The sequence below is a fragment of the Pectinophora gossypiella genome, chromosome 21 (genome assembly GCF_024362695.1).
Source record: "Pectinophora gossypiella chromosome 21, ilPecGoss1.1, whole genome shotgun sequence".
In the NCBI taxonomy this organism is placed as follows: Eukaryota; Metazoa; Arthropoda; class Insecta; order Lepidoptera; family Gelechiidae; genus Pectinophora; species Pectinophora gossypiella.
The window spans coordinates 9535080-9555278 of record NC_065424.1 but is presented as its reverse complement, the minus strand read 5'-3'; the positions used below and the strand labels follow the sequence as shown (position 1 = coordinate 9555278).

Sequence of the window (20199 nt, the reverse complement as noted above, 5' to 3'; positions counted from 1 at the left end):
GGTGTAATGATTAAAACGCTCGTCCCGGCTTGACAAGAGCTGCGGGTTCAAGTCCCGTCCGAGTCAAAAAATATTTCGATTTTCTCTTTGTACATACACACATACCTAAATTCACGCCCGTAATCCACTGGGCAGAGCCACAAGTAATCAAAGATAACTTGCAGCCACTGTTGATACGATGTCGTAAGCTGGATATGATAAACCTAGATCAGCCTATCGCCCATAACATTAGTCCATCATGTGAGAGGACACAATCCCTCTGTCGGTTTTTACGTCCAGGCACACAAACAGCTGACCGTTTTCTATGTTTTTTATTTGCTCCCAGAACAGCATAGAAGCACAGCCTATATACGTCCCACAGCTGATCGCAGGCCTCCCTAATAAGTATCATCATCATCAGCCCATTAACGTTCCCATTGCTGGGGCACGGGCCTTCCCTATGGATGGATAGGGAGATCGGGCCTTCAACCATCACGTGGGCCCAGTGCGGATTGATGGTTATTAACGACTGCTAATGCAGCCGGGACCAACGGCTTAACGTGCCTTCCGAAGCACGGAGGAGCTCGAGATGAAAACTTTTTTTTTGTGGTCACCCATCCTATGACCGGCCTTTGCGAAAGTGGCTTAACTTCAACAATCGCAGACCGAGCGCGTTTACCGCTGCGCCATCGAGCTCTTCGCCTAATAAGTATAGTCTCACCTTAATGGGCAGCGCGCGCACCCGCTTGCGGTACGTCTTGATGCCGCACAGGTGGCAGTGGTAGTCGTGCGTGTTGTACATGCGCCGCTCCGCTGGACACCCGCCTAGGGCTTCGTATCTGCGAAACATTAATAGTATTATAACCATACCTTGTAAAATCATACCTTGCTTTTTACCTAGCTTATTAGCAGAGTAATAAACCAGAGAAACACGTTTAAAACTAGACAAATTTTATAATTTAGGATATCATTAATCTTATGAGAGCCGTGGTAGCCCAGTTGGTAGAACGCTTGCCTCTCACTTTGAGGTCGCAGGTTCGAAACCAGCAAAGGCCTAAACCAATGATTTTCGAATTCTTCTTCTAAAGGCTACTTGCTTACTTCAGAATTCATTCGAATTCATTTTTGGATCATTAATGATTATCAGTTGCTAGGCGGTGAAGGAAAACATCGTGTGGAAACCCAGATTCCCGAGAAATGCATTTTCGGGGGAATAAGCTGGTTTTCGCGAGTTGGAAGGACAGACAGGCAGTCTCTTTTGTAATAACCGGTCCTGTCAAATCTTCAGGTTAGGTTAGCGGACCCTATGAAAAACGGGATAATGCTAGGTAAATGACGAAGGACTCACCTTCTCCACTGACTGAGCAGCGAATGGTAACAGAATGTGCAGACTAGGGCCGAGCCGTTGTCTCGTAACTGCTCCGCGTTTGGATGACTCTAGGACCATAAAAACATTTATTAGTTGTTGTTGGCACTTTTGCTGGAAAATTATGTGGTTGGGCAGGAAATACGGGGGGTACAAATCCTAAGCATACGCTTTGAAGAACTGTATGATGGGATTTTATAAAAAGTGTAATGAAAAAGCACTAGTGCGGTAATGTGACATTACAGCACCGATGCGATGTTTTAATAGAGTTCTTTATGTACCTATGTATTACTAAAACATAATTATGTATTTTGTAATTTTGATTTTATGTATGGTTAAACAGTTAAGATACTTTTAATCGATGTTTAGGTTCTACTTAGGGTGTCAGTGACGTCATTCAATCAATAATAACATATTTTTTTCGGAAAATTCAACATATGTTTATGGTATGAAAGGAGGATGGTTAAGGAATGGGACGTAAGGCGGTTTTAAAAAGTAAGAAAGGGGGGTCGATGGTGCGATGTCGGTCGGGTTAGAGGATTTTGTAAAATATAAGGGGAAAAGATATTTAAAATATCCCGTGCTATTTCTATATGCCACATTTATATATTACCTGGTGTGTGAGCAAACAGGGGAAGTATGGTGCGTTCCCCTGCGGCTGCCCGTACAGTATTCTCGCCAGCGTGAGGTCCGAGTGGAGCCCGCACAGGAAACAGTATATTGATGTACACGCTGCAACAAACACATGGCAATTACCATTACATTGCTACAGGAGGAACAGCCTCTATGGTCTGGTGGTTAAAACGTCGGAATCACCATCTGGAGGTCCGTGTTCGATTCCCGATGGGACATCATCTAAATCACTTTGTGAGACTGTCCTTAATTTGGCAAAGATATTGCGCGCAGAGTCACCTGATTGTCGGAAAAGTAAGATGATCCCGTGCTTCGGAAGGCACGTTAAGCCGTTGATACTTGATACTACTAACCCAAACACCACCACCAATCCGCAGCGGAGCAGCGTCGTAGTGGAGTATGCTCCATACAGGCCTGTACCTAGCAGTAGGACGTATATAGGCTGATTATGTTATTACAGGATTACATTTACATTTCACGATGGACCCAAGTACGTGACTAGCTAGTTCTGCCCATAACACACAGATGGCGTTAATCATTCAACGCAGATAGCCCGAAACGCGCTATCGAAGTTTACACAGCGCGACGCATATATACAATTTCCAACATTACACCGTTGAATCGTCGATCTCTAGTCACACTAATATATTGTGATCGGTACCCCAAATCATCCTTTGGTGGCAACAACTCGCTGTCGAACTGGTGAACCTGGTGGTGACTTTATAACGCTGTTACATCTTTCAATCATGACTTACGATTCAAACAAAAATTGACCTTATTATAACTGTACTGTGGTCGTAATTTGTAGGGGTCAAATGCTGTTTGCCAAAATATTGACCACTTATTCTTCTCTCGTATGGGCTGTGAGATCAATGACCGATCTCATTAACCCTGGGGCAGGATTACTATGACATACTTACGTAAATAATCTTTACAAGTGAAATAATAGAAAATATATGTGTGTACGCACCGCTATTGCTGGCGACGGTGCGGTCGGAGGTGGTGGAGGGCGGCGTGGGGATCACGCGCTCGCCGTTGGCCGCGCCGCCCGCCGGTAGCGGGGACGGCACGTTGTACCTGGGGGGGGGGGGACTTGTTAATCACCTGTTTATAACAGTTACTGTTTAATATACTTAATTATCTCTGTCTCGGTCGACAGACAGTTCGCGCTCCTTACACCTTAGCCGCTTACTGCCATTCTTCTTCTATCGTGTGGGTTGTGAGGTGGATTAACCTCGTTATGGATCGTGAGTCTAAGGAATAATACTCTCCGCTCCCCACCAGATTTCCGAGCTAGGATTACCTCATCCCTCCTCGAATATAGTTTAGACTTGAATCGTATGGTGTCAGACGTCACACACACAGGTGCGCGTGTACGGTAACGTCAATGTGTAGTGTCTGTGTAAAACGAGGTTGTTTGTATGAAGTGACCGGGGTGTGCCCGAAGATGCGAATGGTACGGGCGGTTAGTTACGGTAACGAATGATGGCGTGTAGCATGGTGGGGGCGTACCTGCGGTGCTCCAGCGGCACGCGCTCGGCGTCCAGCAGGTCCCACTGGCGCGCCAGGTGGCGCACGCAGCGGCTGCACGCCAGCACGCGGCCGCCGCGGGCGCCGCCGCCCGCCAGGCACGGGAAGTGCATCGCGTGCGAGTTCATGTACTCCGCGCTCGTCGACAGCCACTCCATGGCCTGCTGCGAGAACAACCCGCAGCACACGTAGCACCTGCGGGGCGGGGGGGACATTACTCGGGTTACACATTTTAAGATTCTTTATTCGATTAATTATGTTAGTGTGCAAGTTAGTAAGTACGACAAAATAAAAATCTAAAACAAGAAAAAAGGAAGAAGTCGCTGAATAGTGATTAAACCATTCAGCTATTAACGAAACGTATTCAACCGTTTTTTTTTTCAGTATCGCGCTTCGACTCAATAAACCATTTATATAAGTAACCACAATAACCAGTGAAGTTCTATTCATTCATACACCTTCGAAATGTGTAAAAATTGATTGTTTGACCACAACCTCGCTTGACGCGTTGTGAATATGGCGTAAGTTGGTACAAAATATTTTTCAAAGCGGCAGCACTGTTGAGTGTACCTAAGTTATAGCGTAAAAATATAACCAACACAATATGTTTGTTTACTCAAATAGTATGCAGAACTGTCATAAGAACACTCAACAGTAGCGACACCTGATGGAGAGAAATGGACAGTTTTTATCCTCATAATATTCGGCACATCTCTAAAGGTAAACGCCCGCTCGAGCGAAATAGGAGCGGACAGACTACACGAAACATTGCGTTCTTGAATTGTCACAGCAACATCCGGTACCGATTTGTCGATCTTCTTTGTCTTACAGAGTACTTCCCGCGCCGGGCTTAGCATTGATACGTGTATCGCACAAAATCACGTGTAAAAAACTAGTAAACATTACTCCAAGGTCACGCGATAAGATGTCTAGCCGTCGCGATAACGATCTATATCGATGCGAACAGTAATAAACACTGAAGACTTAAAGCCGGAAACTTAAAAGCCGATCGCACTATGCACGTGTTTTCGTACGAATTTCAATCGTGTGTAGGGTAATCGACCTTATCAACCCAGTCAGGGTTACTATTGAGCCGTCAAGGGCTCCTGACATGGCTCATGTAACGACTACATGCTATTCAAAATTCTCGATTCATCATCATCAGCCCATTAACGTCCCCACTACTGGGGCACGGGCCTTCCCTATGGATGGATAGGGAGATCGGGCCTTAAACCATCACGCGGGCCCAGTGCGGATTGATGGTTATTAACGACTGCTAATGCAGCCGGGACCAACGGCTTAACGTGCCTTCCGAAGCACGAAGGAGCTCGAAATGAAAACTTTTTTTTTGTGGTCACCCATCCTATGACCGGCCTTTGCGAAAGTTGCTTAACTTCGACAATCGCAGACCGAGCGCGTTTACCGCTGCGCCACCGAGCTCCTCAATTCAATTCAAAATTCTCGATTAAGTAAATTAAATTCATCTTTTTTGGGGTTGTGTATACGTTTTTACAATAAAATACCTTCCAGTCCTTTTTGTGTGATGCACGTACAAACCCGGAAAAGTTAGTCTCATTATGTGTAAATAGAAGTACACTCCACACTATATTGTCCCACTAGCAGTAATAACTCTTGTCCGTCTGTTGCCTTTCACGGTGAAACCGCTGAATCGATTTAGATGAAATGTGGTATGGAAATTGTATGAGACCTAAGGAAGAACATAGGATATCTTTCATCCCGAAAATCACCTGTTAAGAGGACGAAAAGGGGGTGGTAAAAAGTCCTCGCGGACCCAGTCGCGGGCCAGTTAAAACCAAGACACTCACCTATACAATCCCATTCCATTTTCACCGGAGACTATTTGGTTCTGTGGACTACTTGATAACGCGTTCGACGACCGTTTGTTTGATTGGCTTGAACTAGATTTTATGTCGTAAGGTTTAAATCTGAAAAAAAAAAATTATCAGTTAGATTATTGCGTATACGTATAATGAAAATCCGTTCTCTCTACTTTCCTCTGCTTTACAACGTAGCATCATTAGAGTGGTATATCTCTCGTCTCTTTCGTACTAAGCTGTATGCCGTTAGTGCGAAAGAGACATATGAATGTGTTATGCAATGAACGACGTGTAAATCGTTGTAGCGGTCCAGCCATAAATCTCCTGGTGCGGCCGCTTCACATGCTGACGTGAGTTAACAGGCGACATTACACGACGGACTCGTGTAATTTAGTGCTTTTTCTTCTTCTATCGCCCACAGGATGTGAGGTGGATTACCAACCTCATCAACCATGGTATCAGAATTATTATTGAGCCGCCAAAGACCCCTGACATTTCTTATGTAACGACTACGTACTTACATCAGTAAGTAGTAACCGGGACCAAAAGCTTCCGAAGCACGGATCACCTTGCTTTTGAACAATGGCACCGCATTGTCCTAACCAAACCAGGGTTCACAAGGTGATTTTTGTGATATGTCCCCACCGGGGTTCGAACCCGGGGCGTCCGGGCAATTAATTTAGTGTTGAGGTCATATCTCCCTTATTTCTATGATCTGTAATGATAACAATTGTTTCCTTTACCTGATATTATTGGTATGAGAGGAGTTGTGCGCGGCGTGGGGCTCCGCCCCGTCTTCGTACGAGGGGTACTTGTGCGGGATGCTCTTGTAGCACGCCGAGCATATCTGCACCATACCTGCAACAGATAACATATGGCGTCAACTTAATGATAATACACAGATCGAAAGAATTTCAGGACAAGAGGACCTGGTGATGTAACGGTTAACACGCTCGTCCCGGCTTGACAAGAGCTGCGGGTTCAAGTAAATTCTCTTAGTGATGTAACATACAATGTGAGTAATTTACGTAGGCAAACCCTAGATAATAGCAGCCATGTTTTATAACTAGTAAGTCAGTGTCACAAGCGGTATCCATGGTCTAGTGGTTGAGCGTTAGGCTTACGATCCGGAGGTGCAGAATTCAAGTTCCGGTGGAGACATTACAAAAATCACATCTCTAGCTTGGTTAGAAAATTGCAAGTTGATCAGACGATTGTTCGAAAGTAAGATCGGAGGGGACGTTAAGATTTCGAAAACAATATCAATTGAAATAACTGGTTTAGGACCGTGCTGGGATTCGAACCTGCGACCTCACGAGAATCAGGCGTTCTTCCAACTAGGCCACGACGGCAACGTACATCTTATGTCGCAAACTCATTATCATGACCACAATAACTACACGTTAGCCGTTGTGGGAGTGTCTGTGACGTCAGACGGGCGTGGCTTGTGACGACTGTGTCACCACAGTCGCTATACGGAACTGTCGAGCTCATGCTAACTACATAATGGTGCTGATTTCAGCAGATACCGCCAAATTGTCAAATTGCCAAAAAGTCTCCCTAGCATTGTCCGTTTTTCACAGGGTCCTTTCTTTCTTGTAATCTGGTATCTCTATGTAGCTAGGTAATAAAGCTGTTTTACATAACTTTTGCTCCATTTTACTGCTGGAAACGTTCTCATTCTAGGAAATACCACTGAGTGGCACTCACCTTGTGGACTAATAGGGCTGGCGTCAGGATGTTTCTTCAGCGTGGTGATGAAGGGGTAGTAAGGCTCTCTCTCGGGATTGGCGCAGCAATACACTAGCCTGCAACAGACATGTTTTTTTTTTACATAATATAGGGGGCAAACACCTTTGGTTTTCGTTTCATACAAGGCTATTAATAAATAAATCTCTGCCCTCCACTGGGGCAATTCCTGTTCGGCGCGTCCTTGCCGCGGGGGTGGGCGCATTTTACTTCAGTAGGCCGGAGTGAAATAGTGGCTGAGTTTGGATAGGGACCCAGACCTACGGGGTATAACGTAGAACCCATGCCCAGGGATACGGGTGAAACCCCGACGGTTGTAGAGGCGGAGATGGTAGTCATCGGTACGGCAATGCAGGACGGAAGAGGCGAGTCACAGGGACTGTAACCTGGATCCTGACAGAGGACGGCAGTAACTATCAGTGCTATTCAGAGGCGGAGGACAGAAGTCCTAGTGCGGCTTTGAAATAGACAGCTTTGGGCGCCATCTCTCTCGCGTCAGACAAAGTACTGCGGGCGGAAGGCAAGAGGGAAACCACTGCCCTATTTTTCCCTAAAAAAGTAGCATGGAGAATGCTACACCGACAAGAGCATGGCTCTTAAATTAGTGATGAGGAGGCAAACTAGCAGACGGATCGCCTGATGGTAAGTAATTACCGTCGCCCATAGACACTCGCAACACCAGGTTGCCAAGTACGTTGCCTTTCAGTTTGGACCGGTAATACAGCAGTGACCTGTTTATCAAAACTACACATGTAAATTACATGTTACAAGTGTTAATATTTATTTCACATGTTTTTTTTTACATGTATATTTTACAATTCCTCTAGTTTTCTAATAAACGTAATTTACACGTACTTGTGAGTAACTTGTAGCTTGTGAGCGTGTAGACTTGTAAGTTTTGATAAACACGGAACTGGCGACAATTCATTCCACACACGCTGGCTGTGGCTGGTGGCTGCGAAGCCTGGCTAGCGAAGGCGAGTGTGGGTGTAGGTGTGGGAACATCGCAGGGACTAGTCTCCAGAAGATGCGACGAACTGCGGCAAGTGTCAGCAGGGATGTATGTTTATAGGAGCATAGATATCTTAGTTGAGAGGAGGGCGCGCTGACGCCGCACACGTAGCAGAAACTGGCTGTAGCTGGTGGTTGCGAAGCCAGGCGTTCTAGCGAAGACGAGTGTGGGTGTAGGGACCTCGCAGGGAGTAGTCTCCAGACGATGCGAAGGACTGCGGCAACAATGACGGCAGGGATGTATATTTATAGGAGCATAGATATCTTAGTTGAGAGGGCGCGCTGGCGCCGCACACTGGCTGGTTAGCTAGCTGGTGGTTGCGAAGCCGGGTAGGTGTGGGCACGTCGCAGGGACTAGTCTCCAGAAGATGCGACGAATTGGGGCGACAGTGGCAGTACTAATGCATGTATGTAGGAGGATAAATACCTTAGTTGAGAAGAAGGCGCGCTGACACCGCACACGTAGCAGACGAAGCTGGCTGTAGCCGGTGGTTGACTCGCTGGTCGCTCTAGAGAAGGGGAGTGCGTGTGCGCCGCGAGGGACTTGTCTCCGGAAGATGCGAGGGATAGTGGCGACGGTGGTAGTAGAGGCGGCGGCCGCGTGCGCAGAGTGTAAACGCGCTCGTTCGCCGCCACGCCGCGCATCTGTGGGGGAAGAGAGAGATTGGTTAATACTATTATTTATTTATTTCATAACAGCCTTTGGGGTCTAGTGGTTAGAACATTAGGCTCACGATCTGGAGATCCGGGTTCGATTCCCGATGGGAATATTGTCGAAATCACTTTGTGACTGTCCTTTGTAGTAGGTAGTTTAATAACTACATACATACATAAACTCACGCCCGTAATCCCTAATGGGGTGGGCAGAGCCACAAGTAATCAAAGACAACTTGCAGCCATTGTTTAATAACTATTTTCCACAAAAAAGTAGTATATGTATGTAGGCTCTACTGCTTACTACTCAACAATTCCTCCCAAACAACCTTAATGTCCAAAAATTGTAGTAGAAAGTTACCGTCGAAAACCATATTTAAAAAACAATTACATCATGCAACGTAGGACGCATAGTCAAATCTTGCAAGTAAATATTATTTAAGTAATATTATTTAATTTTATCACCTATCTTTGATTCGAGATTTTAATGTGATACGGCTTGACGCAATCTTGACGCAGATAATAAAAAAGAGATTGTTTTTTTTTTTATTGCAACTGTTCTTCAATGAGGGCCTTTACAGGCTACGTTCCCCAAAAATAATATAGATGGCGCTGTCGAGATATATAATTACCTACTTCCTCATTACTCGGGTACATAATTATTCAAAAATACTATGGAATGTAATGGCAGAAACCAAATCTAAAAATAATTGTTGCTTTATATTTGGATTAGATTATGTATACAATTATGTTGCTACCTATATTGCTTCCCTATTTTGATCAGAATAATACGGGTGGAAAATGTGTAATAACAAGGGTTATCATTGACAATTACTTCCGCACAATATCCCAGGAAGAGGGAATGACTGAAAACCAGCGCTGGATGGCGCCATAGCATGGCTCCAACACAGCACAAGCTGAGCCATTTCCTTCTGCCCGTATTCGTAATATTCATAATTACCTAGCCCTTATGCCAAAATGTAAATTGTTACTGGCAATAAATTTATTTTATTCTTATTCTTATAGCTAAAAATAAACAAAAAATACATAAATGATGGTGCTAATTCCTGTAAATACCATATAATTTTATTTTAAGTTATATCTGTCATTTTCTTATCCGCCGAAAAGGAAAGGGACGGGTAATCGACAAGCATAAAATTTATGGAACACACGTCAATTTTAAGCACAAATCTAAACCAACCGTCTAAAAATTTTACATCCGTCAATAACCCGACACAGTTAAGTAGACAGCAAGTCAAACGGATTGCATACCAGCGACGTACCTTTTGATTCGCCCGGGTTATTCATTCATTTACTCATTCTTCCTAAAATTAAGAGCTGTGAATCATCCGTCCCTTTCCTTTTCGACGGATATGAAAATGACGGATATAACTTAAAATAAAATTAGGCGGTGTCTGCAGGAATCGGGGCCATTATGTCTGTTATCCATGAAATTAGAAGGTTATACGAAGGCAACTCTGTACAGAGCCATCTGTATTTATTTTGGGTAACGTAACCAGGAAAGTCCTTCATTACCTAAATTTAAAACTGTCGATTTTGTCTTTTGATGAGAAGCATACGTAGATGTTCTGCCAGTATTCGTATACGGAGCCGAGACCATGACCCTAACTGAGAAATCCGCAGAGAATCTCCGTGTTGCTAAGAGAGCAATGAAAAGAGCTATGCTCGGCATTTCCTTACGGGACCGGAAGATAAATACTTGAGTTCGATGTAAAACCAAGGTTAGGGATGTGGTAAAAGTAATTGCCGGACGCAAGTGGAGATGGGCGGGACACATTGCTCGAATGAGCAAAGAAAGATGGACTCGGAGATTGATAGAGTGGCGCCCACGAGCATTCACAAGACCGAGAGGAAGACCACCAATGAGATGGAAGGACGACATTGTGCGGCACGCAGGATATGGCTGGATGTCGATAGCCCAGGATCGTCGGAAGTGGAAAAACATGGAAGAGGCCTACGTCCAAAATTGGATATAAATTTAGGCTGATATATATAGATAGATAGAGATGTAAGGTAGACGCTTAGCAGGACGGATATAAGCTAATATTGTGGTAAAATCATTAATCCTTTTATCCGTGTGCTGATAAAACACTTGCACATTGACAGCTTAATGCAGAGACTTCAGTCTTAGTAATAAGATAATATTATCTCTAGATAACGAAGCAGCGTGGTTACTTCGGACTTTGTACCGGCTTAACATAGTATGGCCATTACTTCTTTCTTTGGCAAACAAGGCGAACGTTGTTGGTCTTCTACTGTGTGGGTTGTGAAGTGGATTACCAACCCCATCAACCCTGGTGTCAGGGTTACTATTGAGCCGCCATAGGCCCCTGACATGACTCATGTAATGAACATACATACATACTTACATCAGTAAGTAGTAACCGGGACCAACGGCTTAACGTGCCATCCGAAGCACGGATCATCTTACTTTTGGACAGTCAGGTCATCAGCCTGTAATGTCCTAACAAAACTAGGAGTTACATTTTTGTGATTTGTCCCCATCGGCATTCGAACCCAGGACCTCCGGATCGTGAGCACAACGCTCAACTACTGGACCACTGTTGGTAAGGCTGGCAGAGAAGACCTAGAAGGACGTACATTGACCAAATTGGAGATGGCCTTAGAAAACGTTCAGTGCGATCTACTCTGAACTGATGAATGTGGAGGAAGCAAGAGAAGTGTGTCAGGATCGAAGCGTGAGTTTGTGTATGTAAGTATGCCATCTCTTTCTGACACTATACGTGAGTGAAGTGGGCATTATTTTAGAGCTATCAGAGTAAAATATACCTATGATTTGTCCATATATCGGCCCCGATGACCTATTCCTAGCCTTGATTAGTACTGCTAACGAAATAATGAGTAACCCAGAGATAGCATTATACTATAAGCTACTGTAAACACAAGTTCAGTGCGGGTCAAATAACATCTTACAAACAAATGTTGCCATTACTAGTTTACCCTACGGTTATATTCAGCAGATATCCACGCAGCTAGTGAAGTGGGCACCGCGAGTATGTAAACACGAGTAGTATGTTATTGGGCATTCTAGACCATCGAAGTGAAGGGATTCGCGAAAATGTTCTTGGGCATTCTAGACCATCTTCGTTCAGTCGGATCGCTCGAGCGCCAACGCGCTATCGCGCGCGCTCTCGCGGATCCCTTCACTTCGATGGTCTAGAATGCCCAAGAACATTTTCGCGAATCCCTTCACTTCGATGGTCTAGAAATACCCAATAACATCGAGTGTGGTTCTTAATATTACGATCAATCGGTTAGCAACTACAACACTCACCAGTATAGCACGAGTCGATTTCATATCACATTTTTTTGAGTCTAGATTTTTGTCCTGGCTTTCTAGTCGTTTTTATCGTTAAAACACAAAACTTCACTTCGTTCGCTTGCGTTCACTCCGTTCCGTGTGGGGTTTTAACAATAAACTCGTCTAGAATGTTCAATTCACAAATTGAAAGTAGGTATATTCACACAACAATAAACTGTTTTAAAATAATTATCTAATCGACAACGTAAAACAGTATTACCACCGTTTGTGGTTGTCACAATTTCGAATTAGAATGCTCATAACCTACGGGACAGCATATCACATCAATATTTAAGTTTAAATAACATTGCGTCAAGAAATACATTTCATTGCTGTAAAAGCTATAACACGCAATAGACAAATTGTCATCGCTTTATACTTATAATGAAATTTGTGAAACAGAAACATGCTTTGAAACTACCTGAAATCTGTCCTATATCGAGCTCTGACACTCGACGTCATGGAAAACTATTGCCGAATACAATAAGGTGCATTATTTGTGGGCCATCTAATTGCGGCAAAACTAATTTAATGATTGGACTTTTATTGCATAAAAATGGTCTTCGTTATAGAAATTTATATGTATATTCCAAGTCTCTTTGTCAACCAAAGTATGAATATTTAGAAAATGTGTTAAAAATGGTACCGGGTGTATCATTTTATAAATTTCATGAAAAAGATGAAGTTCTAAGCCCGCAGGAGGCTCGTTCGAATTCTATAATTATATTCGACGACGTCGCCTGTGAAAATCAAAACAACATGCGGGATTATTTTGCTATGGGGAGACATAGAAATATAGAATAAAGAATAATACACCCATTCCGACGAGCTTTGACCTGGTGTGCGCGTGGAAAACGCAAAAGGGGGCGGCACAAAGAGACCTGGCGACGCTTGAAAACTCTTGGCATGTCATTGGAGCAAGGTAGAGACGCTGCAAAAGATCGCGAGGAGTGGAAATATGTTCATCTCTCTTCTATCGTGTGGGTTGTGACGTGATTACTAACCCCATCAACCCAAAAAAGAAAGAATTCACCCTGAAAAAGAAAGAAAAGAAAGGAAAGAAATCTGTTATTCGAGCTCTACATCCCAACAGGGGATAAATGGATTAAAAGATAGAACGGTAACTAGAAAAATAGAAGAAGGGGAAGACCAAGAAGAGCTTACATGGAACAAATTATGGAGAAAGCGATCGTCGTGTCTTATAAGGAAGTCATAAATTGGCCCTTGATAGACAAGAGCGGAGGATGCTACACCGACAGGAGCGTAGCTCTTAAATTAATGATGACGAGGACGGGAACTCTCCGTCCCGCACTAATTCTGAATCTTACTTTAGTACTTAATGGTCGCAAGCCACTAAGGAGTAAAGGGGAGAACGCAGCGCGCGGACTATTCCTCGCTCGCATTTACGATTTCGTGGTACACGGTAAGAACGAAATTTTTTGCATGGGATGTCCGGCGTGTGCCTTTGCTGTCCATACAGTTCTCCTATCTTATTGTGGACTCCATAATCGACCTTGATATCAGGGTGTTAATGTGTTCATTAACACCCTGATATCACCCTGAAACAAGCCATGTTAGGGTGTTCCCTAACATGGCTTATTTGACAAATATTTAACGTGCCTTCCGACGAAATCCTCATATTCTCGCAACGTCCTAACCAAAACTAGTATTTTTTATATCCCCAAAATGGAACCTAGGACTTCCGCATCGGGAGACTAACACTCTTAACCACTAGATCACAGAGGCCGTGCAAGGTATAAGAAATTTCCGCTCTATCAGCTCTCACCTCTATAATCTTGGCTCGTTATAATCAAGTCTAGAACGTTCACATTGCCATGTGCTCGGCTCACATGGCCCCCGGGTTATCAGGGGTCCTGACCCCTGGGCTATCGGGGGGGTCAGTTATGTAGATACGCACAGACAAACACTTGTATTGCTGATTAACGGCTTCAGCGAATAAGGTTACGACGAAGTTTACCGTGACGTCACTGGGTAGTGTGTGGTGCTGATAAGTTTCGCCGCGATTCGGTTTATGGTGACCGCGTTGCTTTGTTTGTTATGAAGTACGATTTTTTTTGTTACTCAAAAATAGTCCGCATACCAATTTTTAGCTTTCTACATTGCGGAACGGTTCTCTATTTTTACGCATAAATTTTTATGTAATAATTTACCTTGGCATAATGTTACTTGTCCTATTATTAGTTACGCATAGTATTAATTTGTCATAACTTTTTAAGCATAATTTTGAAACTCATAATTACTATAAGCATAATAATTAATGACAATAATGATATATAAGCATAATTATTATAAGCATAAAAACTATACTCCGAATAAGAAAAGTTTTGGCACAACTTTGAACATTTCCGAAACTTACTTTTTCCTTGGCTGCATTTGGTTCATGATAGTGACTTTTTATATTTTTTGACTCTATTTCATGCTGTTGGTCATCATTCAGCATACTTTTCGTGTGAAAGATAAATATTAGGGTTAGAAAGTGACAAAATACATGTCACTCTCCATCTCTTTAACTATCTCACGTCAATTCGTCGCTCCGTTTTGCCTTTCCCACTTATAATATTAGTATGGATTAGTCTGTTAACGTAAGTAATAGGCTGGTTTCCAACTAGTCAAAACAGTTAGGTACTTTTTACTAAACGTCAAAACACGAAATTACTATGGAATTTGTATGAAAAAACACACTGTAACGTCATAGAAAAACGTAATAAATTGTCTGACTTATTACGTTTTTCTTGATTAAAATTCTTAAATAATTTAAATAGAAAAAAAAATGTATTTCGTTTGATTTAGTTCTGTCTTAATTTAGTAATCACAATTTCATAATTTATCTTGAACCTGGTACACGACCCAATTGTCTTGTTTATGGTGTAAATACATTATTTACTGTGCAGGTTCTATTTTTAGTGCTAACACCAATAATGACCGCAAGATGTTCCTCTACGATTTTATCTGTACTTTGTAAGTAAGACAACATGCTGTCGTCACCTACCTATTGTAGCCATCATGAACCACTCACGAGTTGATATTTATACATCAACTTATTTGATAAGCAGATTGACACCTATTAAAATAATCTTATCTTAAGTAAGTGTGCTTATCACGGTGAAAATATCATAGTGATAATTTGATATATATACGTTTATGGTAGAAAAGTGTACATTTTGCGAAAGGGTCGTTTTGTGAAGCGTACATTTTGCGAAAGGATCGTTTTGTGAAGTGTACTTTAGCGAGGTCGTTTTGTGAAGTGTACATTTTGCGAAAGGGTTGTTTTGTGAAGTGTACTTTAGCGAAAGGGTCGTTTTGTGAAGTGTACATTAAGCGAAAGGATTGCTTTGTGAAGTGTACTTTAGCGAAAGGGTCGTTTTGTGAAGTGTACATTTTGCGAAAGGATTGCTTTGTGAAGTGTACTTTAGCGAAAGGGTCGTTTTGTGAAGCGTACATTTTGCGAAAGGTACGATTCGCACATGGGGTACATTTTGCGAAGGGTAAATTCTGAAAGATAAAAGATGTTTTCAGTTTTTGATATAACATAACATAAGCAATAACATAAGCTCACGACTACATCTCAATTGGCACAGTCAGAGGTACATCCATCGCAAGATGAACTGAGGTTACCTAGTACAGTGACAGTCAGAACACTTCAATGACCTTTCTGTTAGACCTACGTCATAGGTGGGTCGTATCGCCGTCTATAATGGTCGAGCCAACTGTGAAAAAAATATTTTAAAATCTACATACGAGCATTATGCGCACAAAGCTTCTAAAACACAAACCGTGGACACCTGTGTAAACCAGAACTATAGATAGGTACATCTATGATGCAACTGAGCCAAACACTAAGAAGAATGCACATTTATTATTTTATTTAATATAATAACTACAAACGTCGCAATTGTCCTTCTCTACAACAATTATCTTTTAAACACAAGGTAGGTCCTTAGTTATTATGCAAACGTTGATATTTTTTAATATCGCTTATTAGTCATGCGTTTTATACAACACTCGAGAAAGGTCAGTAATGATTTACTTTAAAGCTGGATCTTAACGACCTCCGTGGTCCAGTCGAGCGTTGGGCTCACGATCCGGAGGTCCCGGGTTCGAATCCCGGTAGCGACATATCACAAAAATTACTTTGTGGTCCCTAGTTTGGTTAGGACATTATTGGCTGATGACCTGACTGTAAGTAGTCGTTACATGAGCCATGTTAGGGGCCTTTGGGGGCTCAATAGTAACCGACACCAGGGTTGATGAGGTTGGTACTTCACCTCAAAACCCACACCATAGAAGAAGAAGCTGGACAGGGCAATAATAACCCTAACACCAAGGTTGATCAGGTCGGTCATTGATCTGAGAACTTACACGACTGCCTGTCTGACCTTCCAACCCGCGATGGGGAAACCAGCCCAATACAGGCTAGGTAACATCATACCTCCGAAACGCATTTGTCGGAAATGTAGGTTTCCTCACGATGTTTTCCTTCACCGTTGAGCACGTGATACACAATTTATGATCCAAACATGAATTCGAAATACATAAATTTAGTCCCATGCTGGCATTCAAATCTGAGACCTCACAGTGAAATACCCTACGTATCCACGAGGATACCCCGTGACCTGTATTTGGACTATCTTATCAATATATCTATTCAGTGATAGCTCAGCTCGTATTGCCCTCGGCTTGCATGCATCATATTATCGCGAATTCGATAAATGATTTCACAAAAAAAATATTGAAGAAATAATTCATTTAGAAATAATTTATATGACAGACAAACAGATACTGAATGAAAGGAAAAATTTGCCACTAAGAATTTTTTTTTTAAATTAAAAATAGGTTTACCTTTAACCACAATTTCACCTGATGGCAAATGAAGATGTGGTATAAAGTCGTAAGGCCGAATGTCCTTTTTAAATCCAAACTCCATTGTTTAACTATTGTGTCTGGCAACCTCGGCCTTAAGAGGCTAAGGTGGTACACGCTTACCTAGAAAATGCCTATACACCGACTTCAGAATTATAAATTAATTAACTAATTGAAAATACGTACTAATTACTTTGTGCGAAGTAAATTTATTTATTGCTTTTTAGTTTTGCGTTTGAAGTCGGTTTTTTTTTTGTTAAAAATTTTATTTTATTTTACGATTTTAAGTGATGGTTAGACCGAGCAAGGATGCAGACAGACAGATTTTCTGATTTATATTCATATATAATAATATAATATATTATTAGTAGTGATCACAATTATTATTGATGAACATGTTTACACACACACACTCACACACGCGCTAACGCACACGAGCACACGCGCACGTACACACGCACACACACAGATACACGCACACACACAGACACACGCACACACACACACACACACACACACACACACACACACACACACACACACACACGCGCGCGCGCGCACACACACGCACACACACACACACATGTGTATGTGTACATACACACATGTGGTTGTCAGTGGAAGCTGCTATCATACACACTCACGCATACATATAGATACAGTAGATTTCGCGTGGTTCGCTCGCTGCTAAAGCAGCTCGCGTGTCCTGTTTATTCGAAACTGTCCCTCTTCGTATGGCGGCCATCTTGTTTTTCCGCCATTTTGTTTTTTTTCACCGGCGACAGAATTTGACCAAGATTTAAATGGGTGTCGTGGAAACAAACAAAATCCAGGTGCAATAGGTTTGCCAGACCGTAGGATGTCTCCCTGATTGGGAGCAGTTTTCAAAGATGACGTTCCGATCACACCCCTATACATCATTTTTACCCCCAAGACATTTTCTGGAAAAACAAAATTTTGTATGGCGGCCATCTTGTTTTTTCGCCATTTTGTATTTTTTTCACCGGCCATTAAATTCGACCAAGATTTAAATAGGTTTCGTGAAAGAAAAATTGGTTCAGGTGTGATAGTTTCGCCAGGCCGTAGGGTGTCACCCTGATGCGGAGCAGTTTTCGAAAATCGGGAAGTATTTCCATACTTAACATGACGATCCGATCACAACCCCGATATATATTTTATATCCCGAGACATTTTCTGAAAAAACAAAATTGTGTATGGCGGCCATCTTGTTTTTCCGCCATTTTGTTTTTTTTTTACGCGCTATGGAATTTGACCAAGATTTAAATAAGTGCTCTGAAAGAAATATTGGTTCACGTGCGATAGTTTTGCCAGGCCGTAGAGTATCTCTCTGATGCGGAGCAGTTTTTGGTGACCAGAAAGTATTTCCGTACTCTACATGACGTTTTGAGTAAGCGCCCCATACATTATTTTTACCCAAACGGGCTTCTTCCAAAATCGACAAAATTTTGTATGGCGGCCATCTTTTTTTTCCGCCATTTTGTTTTTTTGCACCGGCGATTGAATTTGATCAAGATTTAAATACGTTTCGTGAAAGAAAAATTGCTCCAGGTTGTATAGTTTTGCCAGGCCATAGGGTATCTCCCTGATGCTGACCAGTTTTCGAAGGTCGGGAAGTTTTCCCGAAGCCTAAAGATCGATCCGATCAATATGACTTTACAAACGCACTAGTCGCTCCTACGATTTTTGAAAATTCCCCTCGATTTCTCTGGTCTTCCATCATCAGATCCTGACTTCCTTGACATGGGACCCCCTTGGGTATATCTCCTTTCAAACAAAAAAAGAATTATCAAAATCGGTTCATATACGACGAAGATATGCCCGAACAAACATAAAAAAAAAAAAAAAAAAAAAAAAAAAAAAAATATACGGTCGAATTGAGAACCTCCTCCTTTTTTGAAGTCGGTAAAAATGCCTATACACTATAGTTTTGACAAAGAGTGAATATATTCAACCATAATAGATACTTTAGAGAACCGGAGAGGGATTATGATTGGCCACCTGATATCAGGAGGTGAGGAATTGGCGGAGAGAAGAGAGGAATGGCGATTACTCTACTGACAAGAGCGTAGCTCTTAAATAATATGAGAGAGAGAGAGAGAGAGAGAGAGAGATAATGTATTCAATGTCTAACTATATTACCTACTGAATAAAAATATGTTTGAATTTGAATATGTATAAATATTAAGTATATCGTGTTATTGTGGTAAATGAATTGAAACTAATCGTTTATTTTTAATAAAAACGACACAGGTGTAAAACATTCGCGAAACATTCAATTTGTCTCGTATTATAATTTTGTTCACAAACTTCGACACATTCATTGTTAGATAAATGGAAACGAATTGGAATAATTTCAAAGTATACTCGGTATTAGTATAAGGTATCTACCTTTATATGTCCATGTTTAGACTTTTGGGAATTGAACACGGATCTCCAGACCGTGAGCCCGACGATCTCACTAGATCGACCACCGAGGATGTTATTACTAGATAGGCCTCATTATCATCCTACTGCCCTTATCCCACTTTCTGTGGGGTTGGCACAACATGTGTTCTTTTGATTGCCTAATGACGATAGCAAGAAAGGAAGACAGTAGTAAAAAAAAATCAAACAAAAAATTCAATCAATCACAGATCAAAAGAATATCGCAAGGATGGGAGGACGCCCCGGTGGTGTAATGGTTACCACGCACGTCCCGGCTTGACAAGAGCTGCGGGTTCACGTTCCGACCAAGTAAGATATTTTTCGATTTAATTTTCTCTTTGTGAGTTTCCTCAAGCACGGATGAATGCTATTAAAAAACAAAAATTATGTATTCTTCTTTCATTCATTTCTGTCAGTCGGAGTACTAACACAATCAATCGACTCGTCATCAATTTAAGAACCACTCTTTTCGGTGTAGCAATCTCCTTTCTTGTCTATCAAGGGCCAATTCTTTGACTTCCTTATAAGACATGACGTCAGTATGTCAATGTTCAATTAACTAAATAGACAAAAAAAAAAACATTTTTTTATTAATTTTGCGTAGGGCTCATTGGTTGCTTACACGCGTTTATAGTTATACTAATAAATGAAAAAAAAATGGAAAAAGAATATTTTTTATTAGTACAGTCATGAGCAATGTCATGTACCCACTTTAGTACCCTGTCGCACTATCATATTTGACATTTAGTGAGACTTACCTACAGTTCAAT

The 20199-nt window shown here is 42.0% G+C and overlaps 1 protein-coding gene across 1 annotated transcript in view; it reads right to left on the bottom strand.

Moving 5' to 3' along the window:
- The window catches only part of LOC126376756 (uncharacterized), a 248491-nt gene that overhangs the window by 108162 nt on the left and 120130 nt on the right, over nucleotides 1–20199 (bottom strand). The window contains exons 8-16 of the mRNA XM_050024326.1: nucleotides 8534–8751; nucleotides 7057–7154; nucleotides 6090–6204; nucleotides 5335–5454; nucleotides 3491–3703; nucleotides 2949–3055; nucleotides 1959–2077; nucleotides 1328–1416; nucleotides 701–818 (exon numbers count right to left, since the gene is read on the bottom strand). Coding sequence (XP_049880283.1) covers nucleotides 701–818; nucleotides 1328–1416; nucleotides 1959–2077; nucleotides 2949–3055; nucleotides 3491–3703; nucleotides 5335–5454; nucleotides 6090–6204; nucleotides 7057–7154; nucleotides 8534–8751 — 1197 coding nt within the window. The remainder of the gene's footprint in view (nucleotides 1–700; nucleotides 819–1327; nucleotides 1417–1958; nucleotides 2078–2948; nucleotides 3056–3490; nucleotides 3704–5334; nucleotides 5455–6089; nucleotides 6205–7056; nucleotides 7155–8533; nucleotides 8752–20199) is intronic.